This window comes from Limulus polyphemus, unplaced genomic scaffold (genome assembly GCF_000517525.1).
Source record: "Limulus polyphemus unplaced genomic scaffold, Limulus_polyphemus-2.1.2 Scaffold212, whole genome shotgun sequence".
Lineage (NCBI taxonomy): Eukaryota > Metazoa > Arthropoda > Merostomata > Xiphosura > Limulidae > Limulus > Limulus polyphemus.
The window spans coordinates 512702-537479 of record NW_013665822.1 but is presented as its reverse complement, the minus strand read 5'-3'; the positions used below and the strand labels follow the sequence as shown (position 1 = coordinate 537479).

The 24778-nt window shown below is 31.7% G+C and overlaps 1 protein-coding gene across 1 annotated transcript in view; it reads right to left on the bottom strand.

Moving 5' to 3' along the window:
* LOC106478443 (leucine-rich repeat-containing protein 45-like) overlaps positions 1-24778 on the bottom strand; it is a 72155-nt gene that overhangs the window by 20729 nt on the left and 26648 nt on the right. The window contains exons 7-14 of the mRNA XM_022382040.1: positions 20599-20689; positions 16791-16919; positions 11756-11868; positions 10656-10714; positions 6139-6216; positions 5545-5680; positions 4280-4357; positions 2995-3106 (exon numbers count right to left, since the gene is read on the bottom strand). Of these exons, the coding sequence (XP_022237748.1) occupies positions 2995-3106; positions 4280-4357; positions 5545-5680; positions 6139-6216; positions 10656-10714; positions 11756-11868; positions 16791-16919; positions 20599-20689 (796 nt within the window). The remainder of the gene's footprint in view (positions 1-2994; positions 3107-4279; positions 4358-5544; positions 5681-6138; positions 6217-10655; positions 10715-11755; positions 11869-16790; positions 16920-20598; positions 20690-24778) is intronic.

Here is a 24778-nt window from a genome sequence, read left to right as displayed (position 1 = left end):
ATATAAATGGTTTGAACAGTTTACTCGAGTTTTGGAGAGTATGATGTGGAACACTGTCCCACCAACGACCAAAGATGAGACCGCATCGCGTTAGGATTTATGTGGAGATAGTAGACCCCCTACATGAACAACATAAGACCTGAAAGTGTTCATAAGAGGGTCCAAGCACCACCACCCCTGCCACCAGATAGCTAAGCGTAAAATCTGGACTGGTTTTATGAGTAGGCTCCCACATAGGTTAGTCCTGCTCCTATCAACATCTGGAAAAAACTTCCAGGGACCCACGTAAGAGGGTCTCCAACTTTGCCCTCTTCTCCGAGAATGGAGAAAACTCAACACTCCGAAGGTAAATCGACAGAGGAACCGATATAAAGGTTGCTAGTACAGAATTTAAATACAAACATACCCAATTGGGCAACACTCGCCACTGAGTGAGATCCAAAAGAAATCAATAGGGACCCTAGAAGAGAAAATAACAATAACTGTAAGTCAGATAACATGTTACTCATCACCCTGTTAAAATCTAGTAGAGGAAATCTACATAGCCACAGGGAAAAGACGAAGTCTCTTTGAAGAGAAAATTGCCAGATCATGAAGGTAATGAGATATGAATGTGTCGGGAGAATTCCACATACCAGCTCACAAAATATCTCTTCAGAATAAAGATGGAAATGATTAAGAGAACCAATGCAATGAGGAGTGGAAGGAGGGGGCCTTGAGACACAAAGGGATGAACCTACAGAAGTACCATTGGAAGTAGAATATAATCGAGCAGCCAAAGACGATAAAGAAAACTTCAAACGTGCCATATCAACTCTGGCTTCTAAAGATTCTGGAATTCCAGCAAAGAAATAAGGCCGAACAAAAGGCACTTCCTGTAAATCTCGAAGGGCAGATGCAGGTAAGTGAATACCCTCCAAAAATGCATTACGACTCAACAATTCCCAGCAACAGATCAACCATGAAACCAAGGTAAGTCTGAAGAGGACAGACGTGTCATAGTAGTGACCAGTAAAGGGCCCGGTTCATCATCAAATTGTTGAGGCAATCGGTGATATGCTTCAGACAAAAGTTGAAGGGAAGAAAAGTATCTTGAAATAGTAGTAAGAGTCAAACAAATCCTCAAAAATTGTGACCTGTTAAGAGAGATAACAGGTTTGTACTTGGGACCCCACAGATCCATAAACAGATACAACCTTTGAGTGTCCAAATATATATCATCCTGATAATGATACGCCAGGGCATGTTGTTCAGAGAAATGAGGGGGGAGGCATAGTGACACCCTCATGTAATTGTGTTGCAAACCTCTCTGCATGCACAGCAATATCAGAAGAAAGAGGAAAAAACTAAGTAATCCCCTTGAGAATGATCGGAAAACAAAGCAGCAGTAGACTCAAAAGCAATTGCATCTCCAAAACTTCACAAATACATGTAACTAACTGCAGAAAAAAGGGGCAGAAGGTGGCTGATCATATAAATCCTCAGGAGAGGAAGCTCTAGTGAAGGAAAGAGCAGGAAACAGGGAATCTAAATTCTCCTCAGAATATACTGAATATTCAAATCAAGCATACCTGACTGCTGACCACCACTAGATAACAAAGGAGGGATAGACAAAGGCTGAGTAGCCACCATGCTTGAAACTGTTACATGGGTGTTCATATCCATTTTTATTGTAATATATTTGTAGGAAAAGACAAATTCAACAAAATATATCTCTGGATAACACAACAAAGAATTCACGATTATTAGAAAACAAAAACTAAGAAAAATGTGAATCACAAAACGTTAGTATGAATGCTCGTGCTTTGTGGAGAAAAAGTGATTTCACTGTCTGCATACAGTGCTTATATATAGTACCTGCATAGAGGGTGTGTGAGGGTCGACATAAAGTTTTACAAATTAGGTATTGGCGAGAGCAGTCGAGTGGGGTATATAAACACTGGAGCAAGTGAACACAACGTTAGATGGCAAAGATGAAGATGTAGAAATAGCTATTAGTTTCAATGTAGGTATTTATGTTTTGGAAGATAACTATTTCTAGAAAAAAAAAAAAAGAAGATATTAACAAGCACCTCCTCACCTTCTATTGTGCTGAGTTTTCAAGTTGAGTATTTTGTGTTCTTTTTGATGCTGAAACAGCAAAATGTAAACTACTTAGTTGTAGGTAGTATCTGAGCTGGTTTTGTTTCCCTAAAATTTTCAATCTTATTATATAGTATTCAATTTAAATGAAAGGGGAATGGAAATAGAATAAAAAGTCACTAGTTAGCTAGATAGCTGAAAGACATTTTGCATGATCAATCATGTTTTGGAACCCCATGAACCAAGGGCCCAGGACAGTGCCCATTTTGGCTGTCTGTTCAATCTGCCCATGCTTGGCATATTTCTATGCACAGCATCAATTAACAACTAGTTATCTTGAATAAGGTAATCCTACTAGTTATAAGGCAGATTTTAATTAACTGGAAGTGCACCTATATTCCGTAGAGTAGCCGTATGTTGCCAATAACAGTTTAAAATCTTACTTCAATGACTTTCTTTCATTCTTCTTATCTATATTCCATACAGTGGTTTTATGTTGCCACTAACAGTTTAAATTCTTACTTTGATGACTTTCTTCCACTTTCCTCACCTATATTACATACAGTGGTTCATGTTGCCAATAACAGTTTAAAATCTTACTTCAATGACTTTCATTCTTCTTATCTATATTCCATACAGTGGTTGTATGTTGCCACTAACAGTTTAAATCCTTACCTTGATGACTTTCTTCCATTTTCTTTATCTATATTACATACAGTGGTTGTATGTTGCCACTAACAGTTTAAATCCTTACCTTGATGACTTTCTTCCATTTTCTTTATCTATATTACATACAGTGGTTGTATGTTGCCACTAACAGTTTAAATCCTTACCTTGATGACTTTCTTCCATTTTCTTTATCTATATTACATACAGTGGTTGTATGTTGCCACTAACAGTTTAAAATCTTACCTTGGTGACTTTCTTCCATTTCTCTTATCCTTTTTTCATAATTTTTTACTTTTATTTCCAGTTCTTGAACTCTTTCTTCTAGGGTTTTCTCTCTCTGATGAATTTTAGTTACCTTGATGTTATGAATGGAATATACATCCATCTCAGAAGTTGTTTTATTTACCTTTTAGAAACACTTGCTCACATAATTAGAAAATGTTCAATGCAGAAAGAGAAAGTTAAAATACACACTGAATATTAATATCATGATTTTTGTTAAAATATTATACTTCTTTTATAAAGTGCTTTGATTAAATATCCAAAAATGAGAAACACGTTTTTAAACTGTTGTAATACTATTACTTGAGATACATAAATGTAAGTATGAATTATACAGATAAACCAGTGAAGTGCTATTCTCTATACAAAGTTTGTAAATCATTTGTAAAAACAAAAACATATTATTTTAAAATAACTGTACAGCTTTTCTGACTTACCATGTAGCATATTAATATGTTTGTTTGCTTCAAAATTTTCACATAATGCTAAACACAGCCTATCTAACTTTGAACCAATACATTAGAGGGAAGGTAGTTAATCAACAGCACCCACTACCAACTCTTATCTGACTGAATAGCAAGATTTGACCATCACTCTTATAGTAGCAACCTTGTTTATTGATAACCAAACAGACTGTATGATGGTACTTACTAAGCAGTTTATATGGTATAAAATAAGTTTGGAACGTTCATAAAATCTTGTGCCAAAAATACAAATTAGGAAGAAAGAAGGAACAAGCAAAGCTTTTTCTGAGTGATGGCTGGTTTATAAATGGGACTAAAATTTTTGACTGAGTTGTATGTACCTAACTTAAGAAAAGGGGTAAATTTCTATATGACCTGCACATATGTCCAGAGAAGAGTTAAAATTTTGGTTACATATACAGGTATAAAAATTGGGGAAAAAGCAATACAAACATATTCTCCATAACACAAATCGGTGAACATGTACAATGGTATATTTTAAGTACGACTGAAGAATGTTCAATATACTGAGCTGCTGGCCAGCAAGTTATTTCCTATGATGCTTTACTTTATACAGTTAAACTATACATCACATGTAAAAGAATATCTAATCCTATTCAACTATAAATTCTGAAAACAACAGACTGATAAAAAATGCATAAATGGTGGTTAAATCCTTACTTTAATACGTAAAACACAAAGTATTGATTCTAAAAGCACATTACGTTAATTCACTGTAAAGAAAAAGAGGAAACAACATGTTTCTTAAATAATTCTTTTACCTCTTGTTCTAATTGTAACTTTTTTTCTTTTAAGCTACTGAGATCTTCTATTAGTTGAGCTTCACTGTTAGCTCTGTCCTTCAAATATAAAACATAATTTTTCAAGTGTAAATGTTAACTTTTTAACAATAAGAAACAATGTTAGTACTGTTTTTTATAAAGCCTCTTAAACTGATAAAACTCTGGAAAAATTTTTTTTTATAATTACATCATATATGCTTATGTCATGTTACATAAATATTTCCTTTTGTTAGTCACCTTTAATAGTACATCTGACCATCAAATTCTAAATTTAGCAAATTCATATATCATGCAAGTTATATCAACTGCTCTTTCTTTATATAACAAAAGTTAGTATGAGTATTAAACATAAATGCATTAAACTTACAAAAAAATTAAATGATTTTACAACAAAACATCTTCTACCATAGTCAAATATAACTTTAAATTGGATATTATAAAAACATTTTATATATTAACAAGCTTTACAGCCACAAAAATATGATTTTATGGATACATTTAGGGCTATTTAGGTGAAAATTTAAGGATATTAAGGTCTGTTCCCAAAAATACATTAACAAACATTTTCACTGAAACTTGTATAATGGCAATAAAGATATTTCTTAATAAAGTGCTTGTTAGTAATGAACATAACATCTCAAGACCATAAACCTTTCTTGCTGCTGTTCAGGAATCAGATCTGAATTGTTTTTCATTTTTATTTGCAAATTACAATAAATGTTATAAAGTGACGAAATATCAATTCAACATAATTTTTGAGTAAAAACTGTATAAATAGAGTTAATATTTTTACTTAAACTTTGATATGCCCACTGGTCTCAACAATTAATAAATGGCAATCTTTCCTTACATAAAAGTTATATTCATGTGTATAAATCCACTAAAGACACCTTTGATTATGAAAGTCTAAATAAGCTTTTACTGGACCTACCATGTATAGAACAAACATCAAAAAAGCAGTCTGGTGTAAAGGTACTAAAGTCTGGATTTAGAGTTGTTTTCACACCTTACACTTATTAATCATTGATGTCATCATAAACTTCTGATAATTATCAATTACTTGTTTTCTTTGTTCTTAATATCTATATCCACTAAAAATACAGTGTCTCTTCTCTAAATTAACTTGTGTATTTGATTAATTTGAACCTGCACAGATTTAAAACACTAGTGACATTTTCACATTCTGAGTCGAGAACTGTTAATAAAATTTAAAAAAAAACTAATTTCCAACCCATCTGTTCTACCTTCCTTTCTTGGGATAACAGGTTGTAATGCTGTTTTCTTAAATCACTGTTGTCTTGTTGTGCCTGAGACAGAATTTCAGATAAGTCTTTGTTTTTCTGTTCAGCCAAGCTCAGTGTTGCTTGAAGAGTTTCCACTCTATAAATCAGGTCAAAATGGCATATTTTGTGAAGTTTACATGTCAAGGAACTTATACTAATTCAATATTTGCAAAGTAAATGTTAAATTCATGTATGTAATATCAGTAGCCTTGTTAACATAGACTGAATATTTTGCTTTAACATATTAGATTTGCTCAAATAAAGATTTCAAATTCTTTTATATTAAGATTTCAATTGCATACTCTGTCTTATAAATTCTATGTATATTCTTTTGTCTCAACCTTATCTTACAATCACCTTTTGCAAATGAATTTTTTTAAATAAAATTTTTTGTTATAGTTATAGAAGTAAATGTTTTTTAGAAGTGATCCACTGTATTATATGATCCAAGAAAATAGATTTTCAATCTACATAATACAAAAATATATCTATTACATATATATATATAAATAGCAATGAATTTCACAAATCACTTTAACTGCTGTCATAACTTACTTAGCTGCAAGGTTTCTGAAGGCATTTGTTCTCTCATCCAAGGCTTCCTGAAGGTGTTTTATTTTGATTAAACTATGTCTATGCAAAATACATTAACAAAAACAGATTTAGATATCTCAATCAAAATACTTAAGTTAAAAAAGAAAACTGGAGTATCAAACTACCATCAGTACAAACTAACTATATACCAAAGATAAAACATTCCAAAATACATAAATACACATAAATTATTTTAAAGAAATGTATGTAATCAAAATAAACAAGAACTTACAAAATCTATTATTAAAATAAAAGATTTGCACGTTTTTTGTTTTTTTTTGTAGATTTCAGAAATGAAAGTGGCAATGGTTCAAACTGGAAGACTGGTGTGCAATACATGTAACATTCAAAACTGTCATCTCTATTACAATAAGAATTTTTTTTTATCCTCTAATGCTCTAATATTCAATACATCTCTTCATTTTTTTAGTGCTAAGTAGACAAAGAATCTGGCTTGTATTTCTGATTAGGAAGGATTTTGATTTTTTTTTTTAAAGTACATGATAACTTCCAATTAGAATGGCTGGAAGTATCAGTAACTCACCAATTTATTAGAAAGTTGTTACAATAGAGCCTCACTATAATGCAGACTTCTCATGAACTCCAAAATACCAGACCTAGACACAAGTTAATTAACCAATGTGAATTGAGTGTTTAATCGAGATTTTTGAGTATCCACTCAGTTACAAAAATTTTTAACTGACAAATTAAATTTCCCCATCTGATTAATTAAGCAAATTAACCAATGAAATCTGTCATAACCAGCACTAAAATGGGCTGAATATTATGAAATCTCAACACCTGTAATGATTATCCACCTTTTAAACCTCTTACAAATAGCCAAAGTTGAATCTCGCAATCATGACAACTTCTTCTTCCGTGCTCGTTAATACATAAATCAACTTGCAACAATTCGTGTTAATCTCCAGATTATCTGTGTTTTTGCAGTAGGAATTTTTTCAAAAGTATTTATATTTATTCTTAATATTACTGATCCAATTCTTTGATGCTGCTCTAAAATTGTTGTGAATACCACCATCTTCATGTTGCTTATGATGTGTAACAATACTTGAAAAAATTCATGTGCATGTACAAATTTTATACTCTTATTATTTTTAAATTTTCTTAATGAACTTTAATTTGTATTTAAATCTGAATAGGTTGCCTTGTTCTTTGTGTCATTTATTCATGGTTTCTGGCAAGTTGTGAGTTTAATGGGATGTGAATAAAGACGTCATGGACCCACATTATGTGGTGATATCACAGAAAATAGCTATAATGCACATCACTTATATTGGGGTCCATAATATGGACCCTGACTACAGTGTTATAGTGAGACTCCACTGTATTTAGTGTTAACAATTTGGGTCATATGTTTAAATATATCAGTATTTCAAGTAAAAGTTTAGTTTAGTGTAACTTAAATATTAATTTGAAAGCAAACGGTGTATTAAGGTTTAATTTAGTTACTCACTCACAAAAATGTGTTGTATCTATAAACTAAGAACTCTGAACACTTTTGCTTTAACTGACATGGCACCATGCTATTGTCATGTATAAGGCTTAACTATAAGATGAGTTAAATATAATTCAGTATCATGTGAAATTACCTAAAAAATTGTGTCTTCTGAGACATTAATTGTCAATTCTGAAGAGAATGGTGTCAGTTTTAGCAAAGAGCATATTGGTGAATTATGAATTATTACAAGCTGTTAGATTTATAAATGTGTAGCAACATACAAATAAAATTTAAAATCTGGTCAGTATTATAGTTTCTGCTTTTGCAAAGTTTTGTAGTTGGCAGCTGAGGACATATACCTCCTTCCATAATTAAACAACAACCTGATATTCAAGGGTGAAAAAGTACAAGGTTCAATACAATGGGAATTTTGCCTGTAAGTGATGGTCAAAAAATAAATACTTATTATGGTAGTTATTTCTCCCATGTGAAACAATCACACGGTATATTTACAGAAATGAACTTGTCTACTGCCACATCTTTATCTTTTTCATGTGTATCAAATGCCATACAGGGCCATTTGTGCAATTTTTCTCAGTTTAAGGTAATTTTTCCTATTTTGCATAAACTTCTTTAATGTTCAGTATGTTGTTTATCATTATGAGATGTGATAAGCATCAAACAACAATGCTGTATAAAGATGGTATTGACTAATTTCTTAAATCTATTGTTTATACTAAAGTGTTAAGATTCAATTTTTTTTAAATTTTAAAGTGTTTAAATCTTTTCTTTTGTGATGTAAATTTACAACATGCAAAATGTAGTCAATGCACAAATCTACACTAATCTTATGCACTCACTAAATATCAACCAATAAAATCATAAAATGCACAGTGGAGCCAACTGAATGGTAACATTTTAGAAATTGCATTGTCAAATAAAATTAAAATACTTGTAGTTAAGGAAGCAATAATGTTTTGTCACACTCTTACTGAGTCATTTATAAGGTTCAGGTTAAAAGTATTACTAGTGAACTTCTAGTCCAAATCCTAAACAATGTTACTGATGTCAGAATCTGAGTCTAAAACTAATCTAAGTTCTGCAAGACTTGAGTAGATAAAAAGAAACTTTAAACAATGTTACTGATGTCAAAATCTGAGTCTAAAACTAATCTAAGTTCTGCAAGACTTGAGTAGATAAAAATAAACTTTAAACAATGTTACTGATGTCAAAATCTGAATCTAAAACTAATCTAAGTTCCCCAGGACTTGAGTAGATAAAAAGAAACTTTAAACAATGTTACTGATGTCAAAATCTGAGTCTAAAAGTAATCAAGTTCCTAGGACTTGAGTAGATAAAAAGAAACTTTAAACAATGTTACTGATGTCAAAATCTGAGTCTAAAACTAATCTAAGTTCTGCAAGACTTGAGTAGATAAAAAGAAACTTTAAACAATGTTACTGATGTCAAAATCTGAGTCTAAAAGTAATCTAAGTTCCCCAGGACTTGAGTAGATAAAAAGAAAATTTAAACAATGTTATTGATGTCAAAATCTGATTCTAAAACTAATCTAAGCTCCCCAGGACTTGAGTAGATAAAAAAGAAACTTTAAACAATGTTACTGATGTCAAAATCTGAATCTAAAACTAATCTAAGTTCCCCAGGATTTGAGTAGATAAAAAGAAACTTTTTGGCCATTGTTCACAGTTACCAGGCTCTCTCTCACTGGTTCCCAAGGTATGGTCCTGACCAGGTAGTAACACCAGAAATATCACTATCTCACCAGTAACCAGCTTATATGTTTCTATCCAGATTTCATAGAAATAATCACTGTCTTTTGAACCTTTTTTATTACTATTTTTGTTAAAAGAATGAATGAGAAATGTGTGTAATGTATGAAAGTGGGAGTAAATGAATAATTACAGAAATATAATAGACTAGTAAAGGTACCCAGCAATGATAGTCTTCCTAGTAATGCTATAAATGGGGGGTGTGGGCTATCTTCTTCCACTATTTTGAGCCAAAGCACATAAACCATTCATCTGATGCAAAAGTACTCATACTATGTGCTGCATTAAATGTTACTCTCATTTGGTGTTGACATCATGTATTTTGCTACCTACCTCCTTGTTCAACTGAGCTCTTATTCATAGCAAAAAAGTGATAAAACTTGAATGATTACCAAACTGATTGTTCATCCTATTCCTTATCCATCTAAACTTTAATCTTTGAGAGGTCTACCCAAGTTCCTCTATTACATTTCATCAAAATAATCATAAAAATAAGTTCAAAAGGCATTTTTTTTTTTTCATTGAGAACTGCTGGGTATTTGATTCAATCTCTAGGTCACCACCTTATAAGTTCCTTATCTATATACTCAACTTAGGGGGTTCCTTACAACAGACCAAAAGAAGATTAATTTTATTACTCTTCTTAACTAAATTTCTCACTGTCTTTCTGAATCTAAAAACATTTTAAATCCCCTGAAAACATAAAATGTTTTATCATTTAGATTAACAGACTCCAGATAGGTCTTACATAAAGAACAAAGAAAAATATAACTCATAAATCTAAAATACATTCACCTATTAACCATTTATTTTTTTTTTATATGTATTATTATACAGTTCACATAATGTTTAAGTAGTAATGCTGTGTATAACACAGGAAATTTTTGTGTTTGAATTATTCCACATCCCCAGTTTCTAATTTTATACATTTTATAGCATATGAAAATTCTACAAATCATGGTAGGTGGCCCTCTCATCACCATAAAACATAACTTTTCTCTCAGAATGATAATTACTGTCCTGTTTGTTATCTGTTTTCAGGTTATTACTACACTAGTTCAAATCACTGATGACAAAAAATAAATAATGTCCGTTCAAATACCTAATCACTCTATTACATTTTAATGGTTTTTAAATTATCACTAGCTATCAGGAATTTATATTACTTAGAAATTTAGCTAATATTATTTATTCAGAAAAGTTTAATACGTGTATGTACATTCACTTACTTTTGAGTGTTGTTCATTTCTTCATCCACCTGTTCAAGTCTGTCCATTAAATGTGTTACCTACAGATAATAAGTCACTTTTATAGCACACTACTTTTGCTTTGGGTAAGTTTTGTACGTTATATGGAGGATGTGAATAGAACCAAACACTTGAAAACAACTTAAATTTAGTCTGCTAATTGTTAATCATAAATGAAACTTAAATATGTCAAAAAAGAGAATTATTTTTGCATGATGCTAAATCTGAAATATTATATCAACTCAGGGATCTTTCATTCTGAATAAAACAACAAATGAAGGAAGACTTTATAGTTTTTTTTTTACTTTGAGATGTTTAGAATATTCTTAAAATTGAATTTTGATTACTTCTATGATAATAGAAAAACAATTTTGGATTACAGATTTAGACAATTTGGATTATATATAAAGATTATGAATAACATGCAAGGCAATATACAGATATTAGTTAGGCTAAAGTATTATGCTTGGCAAAGTTACTGCCTATGTTCAAATACTCTGATATGTCCATTATATAAAAGTGAAAGAAGTATGATTCTAACTTGTTACCATCACTGTATACAATGAGACTGGTTCAGAAGCATGAATTTCGTCACAATACTTGAAATATGTTTCTAACTTCCAATCATTATATGCATCATCAGATTGGCTCAGAAGCAGAACTCTTGCCACAACACTTGAAATATATTTGTAACTTATGATAATCACTAAATGTATATATATATATAAAATCTGATTGGCTCAGAAGCAGAAATGTCACAATACTTAAGCTGATTCCTCAATCTAGTCCAACTCGAGTGTTTAAGTAACTTGTGTGAAATCTGATATTGAAACAATTTTTTAGCTATTTCTGTTGAAATAATTTGACATTCATATATTATTTCAGCCAAACTATAATAAATCAACAAGGTCACTTAAGAAGATTAAACATAATATTAACAACACATTTTTTGTACTTCTTAACAAAGTGTTTGACTTAACATATTGTTTTTAATTTTTCAAGTCAAATATATTTAATAAACTATTGACTTTTCTAAAAACGATCAGAAATATTCTATCGTCCTACAATTGTAAAAAACCAACCTCTAAATTTTTGTTGTGCTCAAGCTGTCTAATTTCTTCAGTAAGTCTCTGTGTACGTTCAAACCATTCTGTTGTGGCAAGTTGTCTCTCTGCATTACTGAAAATGGTTGTTTCTTTTATCAAGAAAAAAATTTAGTTTTGTTAAATAATGTACTATGTAGTGTTGGTGATAAGCAGTCATAATAAATTACAATTTGATTAAGAAATAGATATGATTTATCCAAAACACAACTTTTCCACAGAAGAAAATATAACACAAATATCAAGAAAGGAATCAGCCTTAACCAAGACATTAATTTTATCTATGAAGATAAAAAATTTGGTCAACTGTTCAAACAAAATAGTTTGTAAAAAAAAATGCAAATTCCCATAAGATCTTATTATTAGAGAACAATACAGAAAAATAGATATTTCGTTCTTACAATGAATTGGTGCATTATACCACTAGAAAAAATTTTCCCGTTCAAAGTCAAAAAGCATAGCAAGATTAATAAAGAATATAAAGAAAACTAAGCTCACCTATTTCTTTGTCATATGTACATGAATCTTAGACAAATATCATTTTCAAATAGTTTAAAAGAATCTATTGTCACAAGTTAGAAATAAGAATATTATTTCAAACTGAAAATCTTTCTAAAATCATTTTTCAAAGTGTTCTTTATAATTGATATATCTTATTACTTCTGCACTTAGCATTACATTTCTAACCAGATTACAGTGAAATAAGTATATGTATAGCAATCAGCTCACAGTTATCAACAAAAACTTAGTTAACTCTATCTCTATGGGTCTTCCTATGGTCATGGATAAAAGGCCATGTCACTGCATTTATAGACTCACATTCAAAATTTTGTTGAACTATTATTTTATAAATGTATGTCAATAAGTTTGGTATCAATTTGTATACTGTAATTCAAGTTTTAGTATTATACATTAGTTAATTTCTTAATTTAAAAGTAAATATAAAAATAAATATCCTAAATATCGATTTTTGTGTGTCACGTGGTATGTTGAATGCAGAATTAGTTCAAATTAGATGTTTGTGATGTCCAAATACAAAGTCTATAGTTTCTTACAAATTAGAAACTCAATTTACCAATATTGACAAACTAGAATATAAGATAAGAATCTCCCATATTTTCTGTTTTCTGAGATATTAATATATTAAGTGAATCGACCAAGGTGCTTAGCCCATCTCTTCCATTTTAGAAGATACTTGCTTATGTAGACCTACTTTGCCCAATGATGTGTGTATAACTAATCGAAAGCTCAGAATGTCCCCCTAATAGTCTTCTCAGCCTCTGAGAAGTATTTACATGGGAAACCCTTTCCTTTCATGGTAAATTCCAAGTGGTAAGGTAATACATTAGTGAATTTGAAAAATCATATTGTTTTAGACCCAAATATAGCTTAGTTACTAAGCTTAATAAATTATAGAGGAATTCTGTAGTACTGATATAGTAATTTATAATTTTTTGTTATTTCCAAATGCATATATAGATATAGAACTTAAAAAAAAATATTTTGTTTTACATCCTCCACATGTGAAATTTGATAAGGCTTAGCAAATTACAGCAAGCAGCAAATGAGTACAAAAGTTTATAACTAGAAGAGATAATTGTTTTCTATACTTCTTTATTTATTGTTCTACATTTTAAGAAAAATAACTGAAATTTAAGAACTTATTTGTAAATAAGAATAATGTACATACTTATATAATGTATTATAACTGAAGTGTAACTGTATTTTACAAAATACTGGTCCACTAGAACACAGCCAATAAAGGTCACTTTGTAAAGGCCAGTTTTATGTTCTTAGATATGGTAACATGAGTGCACATGTGCCACGTCATTGCAACTTCTGCAATGTTAGTCAGTAAAATAAAATAAAAATAATAAATATATATAGATGTATAATGTTATGAGATTTAATACATTTAGACTTAACATTTGTGTTTTCATGTTATAATTTGTAGTCATTCTAGAATGAAAAAAAGCATAATTTATATCTATTTGCTAATTTTTGTTGGTGATTACAAGGTTGGTTAAATTGACCAAACTCATATAGAGATACAATAGTGAAAATAACAGATAAAATATAAAGTTTGTTTTAAAAAATGTTGGATAATTAGCTGGAGGTTATAATGATTTTGGATGTGAAATTTGAATAATTATCTGATGCATAAAAGTATTTTCAACCTTAAAATTAAAATTATTTTGCATGCTGGATAGTCAACATTTGAAAAGAAAAATGCACGGGGAAATCATTACTTAAAAATCTTAATAAAAAATGATATTTTGTGTACAAAAGCCTTGTAATGTTTACTGATAATTTTTAAAATTTCTTGAAGATATGCTTACTGTGTTAAAAGTTATAACATGAAACTATAACAAGCACAAAATGGTTAAGAGGTCAGTCCATGGGACTAAGCCCATAGTGAGAGAGTTAACTGTATAACTAAAAATAAATAGATTAACCAAGCACTTATTTTACAATTACAAAAAATAACCATAATATGGTAATTGTAAATCTTGTATTTTTCTAATATGTTGCAATTTGACAAAACTACATTTTAAACCTATCTGTAGCTGTATTCAGATCAAAAACTATTCTGTATACTGAGAGAGAGATAGAAAGAAAAAAGTCAATGTATTTCTTTTTTTATGCATATACATACACATTTGGTACTAATTATGGAAACTGTGAGGAAAAAAGGTATAAAAGGCAAATACTACAGGAACGCCACCTCTTTATCATTTGAAAATTTGTTGTGAAAAGTGTCAAAGCAGTATAAACTGTATAAAACTTTTCAAAATGCAGATTGTCATAGTATGCCTAACAGTAGTAGTTTGAATTCAGTCAGAGCTCCCAATACTAAAATACCATATGATAAACATGTAGAAATCAAAAGTCTTGTTAGTCAAGGATACCCTACGAAAAAAATTACAACATGACTTCATGTTTATATAGGAGTTGTTTGCAAAACTCTGAAGATGGTAGATGAAAATGGCAATAGAATACTGAAATCTCCAAAAGTTATATTTATTATTTCAGGATATGTTCTTTATAGCTGAGGTAGAATACTGAAATCTCAAAAAGCTGTATTTAGTATTTCATGATATGTTCTTTATAGCCGAGGTAGAATACTGAAATCTCCAAAAGTTATATTTAGTATTTCAGGATATGTTCTTTATAACTGAGGTAGATACTGAAATTTCCAAAAGTTATATTCAATATTTCAAGATATGTTCTTTATACCTGAGGTAGAACACTGAAATATCAATAATCTGTATTTAGTATTTCAGGATATGTTCTTTATAGCTGAGGTAGAATACTGAAATCTCCTTTATGAGATAAACAAGGGTCAAGAACAGATCATGCTAATAAGCTTACTGTGAAAACAGGTGTGAATGTTACTTCAAAAACAGGAAGATACACATTATTATAAAGTAGTTTCAGAGGATGTGCAGCTGAGATGAGGAAACTAGACCAAAAGATTGAAATGTGCAATGAACCATAACATGAAAACTGTGGTCTCTACAGATGTTATCAAACTTTGAATTTTTTGGTGACAGTTAATGACAATTTGTTTGATGGCAGAGAGAACAATAGTATCATGGTTAGCATATATCTGTAGTGAAGTCTGGTGGGAGCTCTCAGTGAACAGTACCAGCGATTTACACAAAATTGATGGCATCCTAAGTAATGACAAGTACAGGTAGATTATGATCCATCAGACCATTCCCTCAGGAACACAACTCTTTGGGCAGAGGTTCATCTTTCAGCAAGAAAATGATTCCAAGCACACAGAAGATGTGGTAGGATGCTATCTTGATGGTAAATAGACCAAAGGAACACTAACAACCATGGCTTGGCCTGCATAAAATCCCAATATGAACACTCTTGAGGTTGTATGGTCTTATGTCAAAACTGAGAAGGTCAAAAAGTGACCAATAAACTGATTTAATTACAAGGAGTAATATAAGACATTTGGTTGATTTGTTTGAATTTGAGTACAAAGCTACACAATGGTGTCTAGCATTGCAAGTCTGCAGACATACTGAAGACATTTGGAACAATATTCCACAGTCATATATTGATAAACTGTATGGTAGAATAAAAAACATAACTATCATAACTATATGTACAGTATAGTTATATGATAATAATTTTTTTGATAATACATTTTTCACAAAAAACACACTTATAAGAAAAGTAATGGTAATGGTTATAGCTTTTTAGTTTCTTATAAGTTCAATTACTATTGACTGTAAATTTATATAATTCTGAATGTATGCTCAAAACACATGAATTTCCACTGGTATAAGATAGATTAACTAATGATCACATCACAAAACTTCATGATAATTTTTCCCAGGAAAACAAAAACTCACCAATTTAATATCACTAGAACTAATGGAATGAAAACTCAGTAACACTTAACATTCCTAATAGACAGACTTTAGTTAATGATGATGTAATTTTAATGAGATCTTTCAGAATATTAATGCTTTTCATGGAAAATCCTAGAAATTTGAAAAATCTTATGCAACAAGACTTTTACTGTTTATGTGGTAACAAATAGTCAAATATTGAAATCTAGGTATTTTTCTCATAATATTTTATAATTTTACTTGTGTTATTTACTTTCATTAACTGATTTGCATGTGTGCTGCAAGCAGCTGCCTGAAGTAACCCTATGCAATCCAAAATGTTAGACAAATGATTAATTTTACATGTGAAAAGAAACAACTACTGTTTCTATGCTAGTGTCAACTCTCTTCTTGTTACTTGTGTTAGTTCAAACATTAAAATGTTGTTTTAAAGAGTAACATATATATTTACAAACACGACTTGTCGTGCTTTTTATAATGATTCAATTATACCGTGTCTTAGATGAAGAGAAAAACAGTCTCAGCTATTACTTGTAACAGAAAAATTACAGCTACTACCTTTTTAGAACCTACAATCTTACTTGTTATTAACATTAAAATACAGTAAACATCAATTCCACAAGATCCAAAATGAGACTTACCTATAGTTTTTACAATATCAGCAGGAACACCAATTCCTGCCAGTTGCAGTTCAGTTAAAGATCTATTATACTGCACACACTCCTGTAATGCTCGACATCCCATAAGGCCCAAGTTATTCCACCTCAGATCTTGTTTAAGAAATGTAAGAATAATGAGATGATCTTGTTATCAATTTAATCACCACCTACAGAATATTTTACTACTCCTATATAATATTGAATGTGGTACATATCAGAAAGTTTGATTCCACACTTTATACAATACTAGGATAATCATTTTGTTTACTTTCTTGAGAGATGAAGGGTAACTTGCATATTTAGTCAAGAAAAAAAGCAAACCTTATTCCATAGATTTTGCACATTGCTGCAACAGCCTGTTCCAGTCAATACAATGGCATAATATCCATTCTTGAATTCAGTTTTATTTGGAAAGGAGGTTGAAGTAATATATAGTAGTCTTTGTTTTAGTAATGAGGTTGTAGCAGTATTTTGCATTTTATGTTCAACTGATGAAAAATAACTTTTGTTTTTAAGGGAGAATGTATTGGTGTACTGTATTACATATTTTAGTAACAAGACTGAAGTAACACACTGTATGTCATGTTCTAGTGATAAGACTATAGAAATATTTTACATTTTATGTTTAACCTTTTCTCCAAGGACATCTTTTTCTGTGCATATCACGAGGTTTTAGTGAGTTACATTCAAAATTTACTTAAACTACTTTCTTTTCATGATATATCAATACATATAGCATAAAAACATAGCTAATAATTCATATTTTCCTAGTATATAAGTTTTAAGTTCTTACTTTTAAAATGCAATATTTAAAAAAATTTAGAATTTTCCCTAGTGTGAGAATTGTGACATTTGCTCTATAGGCATCCCCTCTTCTCTAATTTATTTACCACCCTTCCAAGAAGAATGCAATTTAACGTCAATTACTTATTATAATGTCATCGTTGCTCAGACTGTGCATAATTTTCATAGCCTTTTATCTTATTTGGTTATAGAGCCATGAAATAGACAACCAAACTTCTCTTGCCATGCTAACCTGTCACATCCTCTCTTTCAGAAATTGCCAATATTTCTCTCTGTGTACTATATAAATTTTTATAACCGATAGAAAGCCAAGGTCTTCATCTACCAAATGATATATTACGTTGTTTTCTGTAAAAAGAATCATCAATTTCACTTTCTGTTCAAGTTTGATTCCTCTAGTAAATGCATCAATGAGCTTATATGAAAATTTTAATGGCTCTTGTTGCATAGTTAGAAAACCAGAAAAATTGTGATAGTTATGGAACACTGTCTGCTTTTTGCAGGTTAGAATATCCGTGTTCTTTGGTGCATTATTTAATCAAATAAAATATCATTTAATGCAGTACTGCCATTAGTATAAAAAAGTAGGGTTAAGAGTCACTGACAGTCAAAAGCAAAAAAAAAAAAAAAAAGAAGACCCAGGTAAGTAATTTTTTCTTGATTTTCATGTGCATTCTTTATTATTATAAAAGTAACCAGAATGTAAAAAATAGGAAACTTTTTATGTTAGTTCAGGTTATATTAGGTTAAATAATATAATAATACACTCACAAGCAGTTTACAAGTAGCTTGTACATAATATAATTCGATAGCGTAATACGAGTTTCATGTTTGTCCAGTGATTTACAACTTATAATGGCATGAATATTGGTTAGAGAGGGTTCAAAGGGCAATAAAAATAAAATTTATGTATAAATAGAAGTATATTGTTATGAGTGTAAAGCTACTTAGGATAAACAAATGTTGTTTCATATTACAATTTAAAGTCATTTTAGAAAGAAAAAGGGCAACTTAGATTTGACTGACCTTGTATAAAGTTAGGGTAGAGAAAATAACAGATAAAATATAAAGTTTTACTGAAAAGAAACGTTTGAAATTTATTTAGGAGGTTTTAGTGATTATGCAAGTAAAATTTGAGACTTTTGAGATGAGGAAAAGTATTTTTAATCTTAACATGGAAATCACTTTGCACTCAGACTAATATATGGAAACTATAACAGGTACAGAATGGTCATGAGGTCAGTCCAATCAACCGACCTCGTAGTGAGAGAGTTAACTGATGAACAATAATTGTTTTCTTTGTAACAGAAAATATACTAATATACTGTTTTACATATTCTACCATTATGGCTGTAGTAACACACCATTCCATGTTTTAGTCAGAGACGTATTTAGGTTTTTGTCACATCTAGGCCCCTATGGGAGTACCGCTCACGTGCTTTGTGGACCAGACATAGTCTGAACGATGACACAAAAATTTTGACGCCCTAGGCCTGGGCCTAGTTGGCCAGTGTGGAAATACGTTAATGGTTTAAGTAACAACACTATAGCAATAACCTACATTTTATGTTCAACTGATGAATATTAATGCTTTGTTGGTAAAGGAGAGTGGTGTATTAACATACGGTATTACATATTCTACTGATGAAGCTATGGTGATATCCTACATTTTGATTTCAACTGATGGTTTATTTGAAAACGATATTGCATCAAGTACCTTTTTTTCTGTGTTACATTGATGAATGATCTATATATTAGTGTATTTCACACACAAGACACAGTGCTTATACATGGGTGGGATTTGGAACCAAAATGTTTGGGGAAAAGAAAAAGTGTCAATGTCATGAGTGTACTATATCAATGTATTTACAGGCAGGTTTAAACATAACATTTTTACTGCCCAAAAGAAAAAAAGTAAAACAGTATTACATCCTCTTTGCACTAGTTTACATCAGAGAAGATACAATTGTGGAATGCAAAGCAATTTGTGTAGCCATTTAATAATAAACTCTGTTAACTATTGTAAAACAAGCAGTCAACTAGGGTTATGTTTTATTGACACTTCAAAACTTAACAAAAAAAAATGGGGAAAACTACACCCCCTTGCTCCCTATAATCCTGCCTATGGTGTTACAAAATTTAGTGAACTGTGTAAAGATAGTGGTTATACATCGTGTATTTATTCCATATTCTAAAGCAGCATAAACATTTGTGTACTTAGAAGGTTACAGTCATATCCAATACTCTACCATTAAAGTCAGTAATATATTTATTTTTAGATTATATACCTTTATACATGTAACACATCCCACATTCTAAGAACTGACAGTGAAATAAAACTATATTTGCTGCTGTTAGAGATGTTTTGTGGGTTAGAAGTCTATGCTCACAACTAGACTAGATTTTATATGCTACAAGTGGCTGTGAACACATATATCTTGGTTAATATACTACACTAATACACAACATACACAATGATATACCTCTCACAATTATTCACTAAACTTTATCAAAAATGTTATGTTCCATTACTTGTATGCAGATAATAATTTCCTGAAAGTCTAAATTAAGCAATATAAAAAAGAGGAATATTTAAAATATTTAGATTTCAACTTTAGCTGGAAGACATTATTTATTTTAAAAAATTACCAGCAAAAGAACTCTTCTAATTACTAATTTAAATATTATCATGACCATTATTTTTAGATAATAAACTTACAATTCATCACTGGTTATGGTTTTTATACTAATAGATTTTAAAGTCACTCATCCAACTTGTTACTATTCAAAATATTATGTAAGGTATGAAAAAAAAATACAAAACACAGGAGTTCAGCATATTTAACAAAAATATTCAGATTATTACATACATATCATACTTTAACTGATTATTAATAGTTTGTATATATATATTTTATATTAAGTTAACATTTGTTGGAAAAGGAAAACTATACTACAAGTGTTGTAACATAAAATTTTATTTTACCTAATTTTTCTAAATTTCCATTTCTCTGGAGAGCTAGGGCAATGTGCTTAGAACCCTCGTGGTTAATCTGGTTATTCCGTAGGTCCAAGCTCTTCAATATAAAGAATGTAATATTTTTAAAATAAATTTGTGTACTTAAAGACATTACAATTTTAAAATACTTAAGAAACTGCATATCATATATACCTGATGTTACATATAAAGAATGGCAGAAGTACCGTACAAGTCAATTATATATATATACATATATATTGTTATATGACTGCATATTATCTAAGCAATGTGAAGTTTTGACAAATATTTCTGTAGTTCCTTTGACAAATATTGAACTGAACATAAGAATAAATATTAGCAGGTGTCAGAAGTAGTCATTTAGCTAAACAAGTGGGTTCTAGCCTACCTATTTTTCTATCATAGCTGAAATCTAGCAGTAGTAGGTTGAATATGATACTAATATGCTGTATTATTACTTTATAATGTGCATAAATATGGCTTACATTAATTTGATGATTAGAAACAGCAATGATATTAAAAATAACATATTGTCCCTGATATTTTGGTTTCTACTTTAAGATATTAAATGGGTATTGAACCTCAATTATTAGCATTATAATCCATCAGGCTTACCACTTGGCCAAATGGGATTTAAAATATGTTTTTTGTTTTTGGAGATTTGTTTTATTGAATATAGGAATATATACTTTTTTTTTCAATGCAGGTAGCTAGTGCATGTTGTTCTTGCTGCTTCTGAAAGTTCTATTATTCCACATCAGTGGAGAAAGTTCTAGAGCTTACCTTCTATTTGTCTAGGTTTGATGCTTATTGAATGATACATTAGAATATTATTTTAACTGCAGGATCTCTGAAAGTATAATATTTTTATTGGTTGAAGTTATACATTATGAGATTCTAGAAGTGTTTAGTAGTCTGTCATTGGTTCAAACGTTTCAGAAAGAAACTTCTATTGGTCATTACATTGAAATATTATTCTAAAGAAAAAACTGTATTTTGTTCAAAAGTGGGGTCAAAAGATCAAAACATAGTGTAATTTGTATGAGTTTGTAAATAGTGAAGTAAAAATTTTGTACCAACAATTTGTTCTTGATCTAAAAAACAAACAAACAAACAAACAAACAGATTCTATATCTAGTCATGAATAAATCAAAAGGACTTGTCTTGTAATTTTTTACCCACAATTAAGATGGTTAAACAGTGCAAATTTTATTCAGAAGAATATGTTAAGCATACTGACTGCATGATACAACATTTATTATATGTTTATCCAACATGTTCCAAGAAAATTCAAGAGAAGCAGCAGGCCAAAGATAATACCAGTTGTTCTGTCATCTTCTGATTCATGCCACCACTACAGCAGCATCCAAACCACTCTAGAACACTGAATAGATGCTAATGAAACTATTAGCGTAAGTGAAGAATATGGAAGTATTTCATCACTTTCCAATCTTAAAAAACCAAAAAGTAGCCAATAAAGCAGCCTTATTCAGGGCAATAGACAAAGGTACTAAACATGTGGCACAGTGGGACAAGAAGGGTTAAACCCATGTCTGAAAGACCATTGATCATAAGTAAAAATTTCCGTAGACAAACTTCCAAAGAATAATGCCGATTGGACCATGTTAATAAGGACGTCACCCTAGAAGTCAATCTCCGATGTCGTGCAATAGACCACATTAAAGCAAGAAATAAAGTTGAAGAACATCAATTGCTGGATAAAAAAAAGTCTGACTGAGGCTGATGTAAGAGAGATATACAGGGAAAGAGGGAAATATATTGACAATCATGAAGATACTAGAGGAGTGGAAACAAAGACTGACCCGGCCAAAGAGGTGCCACCAGAAGAACTTGACAGAACAAGGAGAGAACCAGTGCATGAACCTTGTATAACAGATGAATCAGAGGGAACACATAAAGATGAAGACCTGTCCAATCCTGGCTGAGAGCATCTACACCCAAAGCCAGAGGGTGAGGTACAGGAAACCAGAAGGATGGGAACTGAGCATTCCAGGTATTCTGAGATGTGGTCCAATGAAAAATTTGAGGATGAAGCATCCATTCCATGGGAAATGCTATGTTGGGATGAGAGAACTAGTCGGCCACTAAATTCATTCCATCTGGAACATGACAAGCAAGGAGAACGATCTGATGTTTGAAAGTAGAGAGATCTGGAGTAGGTGCCCCCTTGCTTTGAAATGTACGAGATGACTGTGGAATTATCTGAGCGAAGCATTACCACCTTCCCTTGCAACAATCCAAGACCTTGAGTCATAGCTCATTGAGCTGCTATAATTTCTAATAGACTGACATGAAAAGAAGTTTCCTCTTCTGTCCAAAGGCCTGTGAATTCCAAATTCTCCATACAAGTACCCCAGCCCTAGAGAGAAGAATCTGTGAAAAGATGTATCTCTAGACTTGGGGGCAGTAGAGGGTCACTAGCCAAGACTGAAACCAACAGAACCACTGAACAATCCAGCACATCTATGCAAATGCTCCACTGGTCCCGTAATGACCACTGAAGGGTCTGAATGTGAGCCCAACCTAAAGGAATGAGTGATTCCAAGGATTCCCAAGAAATACAACTGCACTTACTGGTGGAGAAGGAGACAACTGTATATAAAGAACTACCCATTCCATGGACTAAAGACATAAAGGAGAAGGTCGGGCCCGACTTAGTCTGGAATTGAAATGGAGCAGGTACTGTGTGGGAGTAAGAACAAACTTCTCCATTTTGATAAGAAGCTCAGCTCTCACAGCTTCTGTTAACAGAGATTGAGTGTGAAGTTCTGCCAAGTGGCAGGTAGAGTTGAGAAGAGGCTAGTCATCCATGTAACAGCATGTGTGAATTTTGCCATCCAGAGACAGGGTGAAAAGAGCCACTGAAGGGAAAGAACCAACTCCATTATAAACTGAGAAGGCTAGATGAAGCAATTGAGACAAGAAAGGTCAATGAACTGTCGTCAATCACCTGTCTTTGTTGGTACTATAAACAGCCTGGAATAAAAACTCTTGAGATAGGAGTCAACACATACCATGGCCACTATAGAGCTTATATTAGAAAGCATATAGAGTGGAAAGCCAAAGGTATGAGAGACAATGGAGGAGGAGACATAAACTGAATGACCAATCCTCTTCTGAAAACTTGAATGACCCACTGATCTGTGGTGAAGGTCTCCCATACTAAAACAAACTCTCTGGATTGAGACCCTACAGGACCTGACCCTATAAGGTAGTCACCGATACTGTAGTCTGCATTCCACCCTAGAGGACGATACCTGCTGGTAAGGTTGGAATCACCCTTGTGTTCAAATTGATCATGGCATCAAAGCCGGAGATCTGGAAACTTGAACAGGAGATGCAGGAAACCATCTGGTAGAAGACCTTTGGGGCAGTCTACAAGCTAAGGAATAAAGGGATGAGTTAAGACAGGCTACATCTACTGGATATTCCATGGAATCGGGAATACCAGCAAAAACACAGACTGTCTGAGAAAAGGAACTTCTCTGAGACCTCTAAGGGCCAAAGCAGGAAAGTGAACTCTCTCCAGCAAGGCAGCTCTTTCCAAAAGATCCCAACAACAATTCAACCAAGATACCAAGGAGAGAGCAGAAGCCAATAACCTAACCAAAGTGGAAGTCAATAAATGACTAAGACAATCCAATAATTTCTCAGGAGATCTGTGATAATCCTCAGACAACAGTTGCAAAGATGATAAAAAGTGCAAAAACTGTTGTAAATGGCAGACAAATTCTGAAAAACTGAGATTGATTGAGGCAAACTGTGGCGTCTTGTCTAGAGCCCCAAATAGGAAGAAGAGGATCTCACCTCTGAGAGTCCAAATAAGGATTCTCCAGGTGATGGAAAGAGAAGGCATGCTGATCCAATAAAAAAGGAGGACAAGGCATGGTAACACCCTCTCTCTCAATTAATGAGCAAATTTCCTCGCATACACAGCAATGTCTAGCAATGGTGGAAGGACCAAGTAATCAGATGAATGATCCCCCCAATCAAGAAGGAGAAGAAACATCATACAGTAATGTAAGACTCTGCCTTTCTGCATATGAAGAACTGTATGTCCTCTGTGGAAGTTGTCTCCATCCCCCCCCCTCCCTCCTCTCTCTCACACACACACACACACACACGTACGTACGTAGTAGTAGAGACG